Source organism: Leucoraja erinacea, chromosome 2 (genome assembly GCF_028641065.1).
Source record: "Leucoraja erinacea ecotype New England chromosome 2, Leri_hhj_1, whole genome shotgun sequence".
In the NCBI taxonomy this organism is placed as follows: domain Eukaryota; kingdom Metazoa; phylum Chordata; class Chondrichthyes; order Rajiformes; family Rajidae; genus Leucoraja; species Leucoraja erinaceus.
In genome coordinates, this window is record NC_073378.1 from 4733837 (window position 1) to 4742056 (window position 8220).

At 41.4% G+C, this 8220-nt stretch overlaps 1 protein-coding gene across 2 annotated transcripts in view; it reads right to left on the minus strand.

The window, feature by feature from the left end:
- The window catches only part of LOC129706630 (collagen alpha-6(VI) chain-like), a 46476-nt gene extending 39011 nt beyond the window's left edge, over positions 1–7465 (minus strand). For both annotated transcript variants that reach the window (XR_008725083.1, XM_055651002.1), the window contains exons 1-2: positions 6886–7465; positions 3448–4011 (exon numbers count right to left, since the gene is read on the minus strand). Coding sequence is in view for 1 of the 2 variants with exons in the window: in XM_055651002.1 (XP_055506977.1) it covers positions 3448–4011; positions 6886–7435 (1114 nt within the window). In the remaining variant the exon portion in view is untranslated. The remainder of the gene's footprint in view (positions 1–3447; positions 4012–6885) is intronic.
- Between the last annotated feature and the right edge of the window lie 755 nt (positions 7466–8220).

Sequence of the window (8220 nt, forward strand, 5' to 3'; positions counted from 1 at the left end):
GTACCAGCACAGTCGGCATGGTTTTTACTCTTGCAAAAGTTTCAAATGTGTCTAATATCAAAAGAGTATATTATGATTTGAGCATTTAATAATAATAATAATAATAATAATAATAATAATAATAATAATAATAATAATAATAATAAATTTTAATTTTTAATTTCGGGCACCTTTCAAATCTCAAGGTCACCTTACAAAGATTAAACAGAAGAGAAAAAAAACATTTAGTCAGACAAAAATAAATAATAAACCTAGAAACATAGAAACATAGAAATTAGGTTCAGGAGTAGGCCATTCGGCCCTTCGAGCCTGCACCGCCATTCAATATGATGATTCAGAAAAATCATCCCCCCACAGTGGTTACCCCTGCGGGGGAAGGCACAAAAGTCCAGTCCCCAACCCCAGTTCTCCCAAAAGTCAGGCCTATTAAGGCCACCGCTGTTGCCTCAACGGAGGCCCGATGTTCCTGGCCATTCTGGTCGGATGGTCTTGCCCCGGCGTCAGGACAGTCCTCACAGCGGCTGGGCCACCTGGAACAGCCACTTCCTAGCAAGGGATTGTTGGCTTCCGAAGCCGACAAGGACGCACCGAGTTGGAGCTCCCAGGCTCCCGATGTTAATGTCGGCACCGCCCGCTCCGCTCCGTAGACCCGCAGCCCGGAGGTGTTGCGCTCAGCGGTCCAGCTCACCGGAGCTCCAGCGCGTCGATCCAGCGCGGCGACCCAGGCAAGGCATCGCCCGCTCCGCTCCGCGATGGCGCTCCAGCGCTGCGCCGCCACCGAAGCCGAGGTGCTGGGCGGTCCCCGCCAGGAAACGTCGCTCCAAGCCCGCTGGTAGGCCATGAGGACGGGTCGACGGGCAGCCCAGAGAAAAAGCTGCCTCACCGACCAGGTGGGGACCTAGAAGTAAGGTTACCTCCTTCCCCCCACAATAAGAAGTCAATTTCTCCGAAAAATCGACGAACAAAACTAACTAAAAACTGAAAAAAAAAAGAATTAAACGGACGGCTGCTGGTTAGCAGCCCTTCCCCCAAGATGGCTCCTCCTAGGTCTATGTTCAGATGTTTAAGCAATTTATTTGCAATATTGTTTTCTTTTACTCCAGATTTTACTTGAAAATATATACATCTCTCAATCATTTTGAAAAAGCAGGGAAATCAGACACCCAACTATGTTATTAGACTCTTTAGACTGACACAAATTAATATGAAGCCTCGTGGATGAAATATCCATTAAAGGTTGAGAGGCAGAACCAAGACTTCATAATGTCTTTGACGGGCTTGTCGTTCCTGCTCTTTCTGTGTAAGTTATTCACTGTTTCAAATACCTATTTATTCATCACTTCTGGAAGTTGCTGGGTATTTATTATACAGCATAGAACAGGCCCTTCAGCCCAACGTGTCCATGCTGAGCAAGATGCCCCAAATAAGCCAATTTCTCCACTTTTGGCCAATTACAATACTTACCTTCAGCGCCGCCGCCACCGCAGTTCTGCACCGGCCGTGTGCTCGACTTTGCCTTCTTTGGGGAGGGGCCGGGATTAAAATGCCATTTTGTACTGCCTGTCGGAGGCGGACTTCCTCGGGCTGCTAGCTGCTGATGAAATATCGATCGGACTTCCGTTCGCAGTATTATTCTTTTTTTTTTAATTCGCTGGACAATTTAATATTTGGATTAAAGTAAAAAGCAACTATAAATTTTAAAAATGCCCTCAATGCCTACAAGGTGACGGATCGCAAGAACGGAACAAAACAAAGGGTAAATCATTCATTTTACATATAATCTTATTTCTTGGGATGGCTTTAATCTAATTTTACATTGCGAAATGTTATTTGGGCCCGATACGAACCGGCAGTGTTTTTCCTGCCGATATTGGGTTCAAATTCACCACAAATGCAACGTTCCAATTGATCGCGTTCCAGAAGCAAAATGATTTAAATCCTCTTTTTTTTGGACAATCATGTCATAAACCATCCAAATTGTCTATATTTTGTGTTATTCTCGCTCCATGATTATTATTTTTAAACTAAATATTCACAACAGTTTGAGTCACATGTATTATGCAAACAATAATTTTGATTACATTTTGAGTGGATGTTTCTGGATTAATTTATGGGAATTAAACATTAAATTCTTTCCATCTGGCATATAAATTCATGACAGTGAGATTTAAAAATCATGTTATATTGTGAATTCCTGTGTGAATGGAATTAGTTTGTTATTTGGATACTTAGGCTATTTAAAAAAATTATCCTTTTCTTAAGAAATGGAATCTACAGGACATTCTTAATGGGAAAATAGTGGGCAGAAAGGCATGTCATGTGTGGTTTGAAGGCCTGAAAACCTGTAGTTTGCAATGCCAAAATCGAAAAGTTGAAGAAAAACAAGGTGTACAGAGTATGATGATGCTTTTGAATATGATATGCCAATGTACCAGCTAGCAACTGATCATCTCCACTTGGTCTATTGCTAGAAATTGTAATTTATTTACCTATCTGTTATGGACTTACAGCATATTATACAATAATATTAAAGTTCTGATCTTGAGAATATCACATTTTTGAATTTCGAAGGCAGTCTGGGTGTTTATTACTATTTCCGTCACAACAGTCAATTTTGTAATTAGCTACAATTAGGTAATTTACTAATTATATGCTTTAATTTCACGTCATCCAACTAAGATGTTTTATATTTTTCACAATGCTTCAATCTATAATAACTGAAAATTTCATTCAGTTCTCTTAATTTTTAAGAAAGTTATGGGCTTTTGACTGTCCTCGATCACAGCTTTTGTGTTAAGTCAATGGAAAAGCAATAGGGAACAAGATGCTAATTTCTGAGTATGAAAATGGCCATAACTTTTTTAATACCGAAGAAATGAAAGTTAATTAGGTGTCAAATTAAACTTCTTTTTATGCTTTATCTGATGGGATAAATTGCAGACTTGATTTTTAAACTCTCAAAATTTTGTGACATTGCTACAATATCGCTCTAAACCTTTTCTATCCATCTACTTGCCCACGTCTAGATGTTGTAATTGTACCTGCCTCAACAACTTCCTCTGGCAGCTCCACCATCCTTTGTGTGAAAAAGTTGCCCTTCAGGTTCCGATTAAATCCTTCCACTCTTACCTTAAACCTACATCCTCTAGTTCTTGATTCCCCTAACCTGGGAAAAAGATTCTGTGCATTCACCCTAGCTCCTACTCTCCTCACGATTTTATATATCTCTATACGATCACCCCTCCATCTCCTGCACTCCAAGGAATAAAGTCCTAGCCTGCCCAACTTCTCGTTTCCAACTATAATTACATTGTAGGTTTCAATTTAGACAACATAGTGTTGAAAAACTAAAGAAATGATATTTAAGTCGTTCTGACAATTAATATACAGTCTGTGATACATCTTAGCCAACTAAATTAAAAGGAAGAAAAATAACCCTTCACTCACCTGCTTTTGATGTACAGACGCTGCGGATGACCCTTCTTTTAGTCGTGTCCAGAGCTTCAAAATTTTCAACATAAAATATGTTTTCGCTCAACCCTGAGATTTGTAAAAGTTGCGGCCTACTTGCGTTCTTTACGCCAACAGCAAATATGTTTATATTATCTTGTCTAATCTGTTCAGCTGAGTCAACCACACGATCTGTTGACTCCCCATCCGTGATCACTAACAGGTATTGGGGAACTCCAGATGATTTACGACTACCTGCTTTCTTTGTGAACAAGTCAGCCGTCTCTTTTAAAGCCAATCCAATATAGGTGTCTCCCGTCAGTTGGGCCATTGCTTCAATTTTCCTCAGCAAAGGAATTTTCGTTGCAAAATCATTTAATTCAACGACCTTTTGGTAACCTGTACTGAACTGCGCCAGACCAAACTGGAATTTATTCGGGTCGACAGGAAAAACATTAGTCAAGTTTTTCAGAAAGAATTTCATCAGTCTAAAGTCTTCATGATAAATACTCGTTGATCCATCTACGAGAAAAACAATATCTGCTTCCTGAAGTTCACAATCTATCAAAGAAAATAAAAACTATTTTTAGATTTATGGCAGACTGCAATACACTTCCACCCTTCCCCGAGTACAACCCTCATGCAAGTTTCTGACATGTTCCACAAACTATTTCATGGTTTCTCCCACCCTTTGGAAAATAGTCTCTATCAATCACTGCAGCCAGTTTCAATACAATCTGCCCGCTATGCACAATGCATGGTGAAATCAAGAAAACATTCTGAATGCAGAATTTTCAACCTTTATCTCCCATTTCCTACTCTGACAATGTCCTCATCCCAGTTAATTAGCAGGTCAGGCAGCATTTATGAAGAGAGAAATAGAAATAATGCTTCAGGTTGATGGCTTCTCATGGCAACTGCAATATAGCAGAAATGTACATGTTGCAGTACAAAAAAAGAGAAAGGAAATAAAATGAGGAGTAAAGTGTTACAGCTACAAATAAATCACAGTTTTTTTAAAGTGCAAGGGCTACAACAAGATAGGGGAAATTGCTAGAAACAAGTGCATAGGGGAAATTGCTAGAATCAGTTATTAAAGATGGGATATCAGCACATTTGGAAAGTGGTGAAATCATTGGACAAAGTCAGCATGGATTTATGAAAGGTAAATAATGTCTGACGAATCTTATAGAGTTTTTCGAAGATGTAACTAGTAGAGTGGATAAGGGAGAACCAGTGGATGTGTTATATCTGGACTTTCAGAAGGCTTTCGACAAGGTTCCACATAAGAGATCAGTATGCAAACTTAAAGCACACGGTATTGGGGGTTCAGTATTGATGTGGATAGAGAACTGGCTGGCAGACAGGAAGCAAAGAGTAGGAGTAAACGGGTCCTTTTCACAATGACAGGCAGTGACTAGTGGGGTACCGCAAGGCTCAGTGCTGGGACCCCAGCTATTTACAATATATATTAATGATTTGGAACGAGGGAATTGAATGCAACATCTCCAAGTTTGCGGATGACACGAAGCTGGGGGGCAGTGTTAGCTCTGAGGTGGATGCCAGGAGGCTGCAAGGTGACTTGGATAGGCTGGGTGAGTGGGCAAATGCATGGCAGATGCAGTATAATGTGGATACATGTGAGGTTATCCACTTAGGTGGCAAAAACAGGAAAGTAGACTATTATCTGAATGGTGGGCATTTAGGAAAAGGAGAGATGCAACGAGTCCTGGGTGTCATGGTACACCAGTCATTAAAAGTAGGCATTCAGGTGCAGCAGGCAGTGAAGAAAGCGAATGGTATGTTAGCATTCATAGCAAAATAATTTGAGTATAGGAGCAGGGAGGTTCTGCTGCAGTTGTACATGGTCTTGGTGAGACCACACCTGGAGTATTGCGTACAGTTTTGGTCTCCTAATCTGAGGAAATACATTATTGCCATAGAGGGAGTGCAGAGAAGGTTCACCAGTCTGATTCCTGGGATGTCAGGACTTTCATATGATGAAAGACTGGATAGACCCAGCTTGTACTCGCTAGAATTTAGAAGATTGAGGGGGGAACTTATAGAAACTTAAGGGGTTGGACAGGCTAGATGCAGGAAGATTGTTCCTGATGTTGGGGAAGTCCAGAACAAGGGTTCACAGTTTAAGGATAAGGGGGAAATCTTTTAGGACCGAGATGAGGAAAATATTTTTCACACAGAGAGTGGTGAATCTCTGGAATACTCTGCCACAGAAAGTAGTTGAGGCCAGTTCATTGGCTATATTTAAGAGGGAGTTAGATGTGGCCCTTGTGGCTAAAGGGATCAGGGGGTATGGAGAGACGGCAGATACTGGATACTGAGTTGGATGATCAGCCATGATCATATTGAATGGCGGTGCAGGCTCGAAGGGCCGAATGGCCTACTCATGCACCTATTTACTATGTTTCTATAACTTGCTGAACCTTTTACTTGGACTACAAGAACACTGAACTTTCAGTTTCCTGCCAATTTGAATCTCAATCCTCCTCCCAATCGGGCCTTTCTGTCCTTGCCCCCTGTGCTGTTCCTGTGAAATTCAATATAAGATTGAGGAACAAAACCTCATTTTTTTCTGCTACATTGCAGTGTTCAATATTGAACTCAACAATGTCAGCCTTCCAATCTTTTATCTTAAATTTCCAGCATCCAGTTGCGTTCCTTTCTCAATTTCCACCTTGGACTGCAACACAGCTTGGCAAGGCTATTGCTCTGCCCAAGCCTGCAAGAAGCCCATGCAATCAAGGACCACTCAATGGCCTGTCCCTGCGACTGCCGGCACTCATCATAGGTCGTTACAGGTCGCCAAAAATGTTCAACATGTTGCAAATCCAGCAGCGATTCGAACAAGGTACAACTCTTTGGGCGACTACTCACGACCATACAGGCTTCACCCCGCAACATGTTGCCAGGATGTCGCTCCTAGTCATAGCATCTTTCTGATCGCCGCTGAATTTTCAACATGTTGAAAATTTTCGGCGACCTATGACCGTTGCTGGTAGTCTCCAAAAAAAATGTGTAAGTGGGACAGGCCCTTAACGGCCCGTGACACGGCGTGATAACGTATTGACGCGCGGTGTTTTTCCAAGTGACGCAACATTTTTATTGTCGCCGCTGGGTTTTGAAATGTTCAAAATCTTCTGGCGAGCCTGATATGACTCCGGCAGTCGCCGAAAAAATCGACAGGAGAGACAGGCCCTTAAGTTTTTCATGATCACCTCCAACTCAGTGTTGGCTAAGGCGTTAACCAAGATTATGTTTGGCTAGCATTACCACCCAATTTCTAACCCTCACCTCTCCAGCCCCATTGCACCAAACTCAATATAAAATGCAATGTTTTCTCAGGTCAATAACGATGTATTAAATAACTCATACTGTTAGTTTTGGTTCAACCCAGAGACACAAATATCCCTTTACCTGGCTTTGTTTTTTCACAAATCTGCTGCAGAATGCTGTTCATTATTTGCCTCATGGCATCAGAACGTTGAAAGCTCAAGTCGGGTTCATTGGCACCTTCTATTCTCAGGAATGCTTCGTTGCTTCTGGGCGTTCTCACGGTGATAACAGTAATTTCACTCTTTCTAAAGTCATCCATCAATTGTTGTTGGATTAAATCTCTCGCTTCTACATTAGTCATCACTATAACGAACTGTGAGGTACCTTGTGCTTTCCGGCCCCCTTTGTCTGTGGCTAAGACCTGTTTTGCCTGATTAAGAGCATGTGTAATGTCTGCGGTTCCTCCTAATGGCTGCATTTGGAATATGGCTTTGTGGATCTCCATTTTGGTCCAGAATTGGTTTAGTTGGAATTGGACATCAGCTTTCTCATTGAACAGTATGGCAGCAAACTGCACATGGCCGGAGGCGACAATTGAAATGTTCACCATTGTCATCATGAGACTTTTCATACGCTCAAACGCATCTGGTTGTGTGTCGCTTGATCCGTCAATCACAAAAACAATATCCATGGCATCCGTTTTCAGGCAGACTGGAGGGGAGAAAGAACAGTAATGGAACAGTTGTTCAACCTTCACATCATAAAGAATATCCACATTTTGAAAATGAACATTTGCTAGGCTCTTTGCAATGGTTTGAACTACTTGGTCAGCACCATGAAACACTTGCCCTCTGACAGCAGGGAATGATGAGAATACAAGGCAGGGATTTTGCCCACACTCCCAAATCTTCCACTCAAGAATATTGCTCCAAACAAATTTCCAACAACAATTGGTGTGAATTGAAGACTCTACCAATTACCCATCCCTTTCTATCCATTTTATCGTGAATGCGTGTCATTGGGAATGGATTTTGACCACAAATCAATGAATTTGTTGATAATTCTTTAATTAAGGAAATCTTATAGTTAGCTTTATGTTTGCCTTTCTCTAAGAATAATTTAAATCAGCTTACCAAACTTCTCATCAGGAGTAATACACATCTTCCAGGATATTTTTTCTACTAGACCGTTCAGCAGGTCAAAATTTTCAATGTAGTTAATCTTATCACCAGCTCCTCCAATTTCCAGGAGTTGAGTAATGTTGGCTTCACGAATACCCACAGCTAACACTGTGACTTGTTTATCTCTGATGTTTTTCGCTGGTATCAGGACTCCATCCTGTGACTTTCCATCAGTGACCACGATGAGAAACTGGGTGGCACCAGTCTGACTCACTGTCAATTTATCAAAGTAATTTGCTGCATAGTTCAGGGCTTTGCCAGTCTCAGTGCCTCCGCCCAACTGTTTCATTTCACG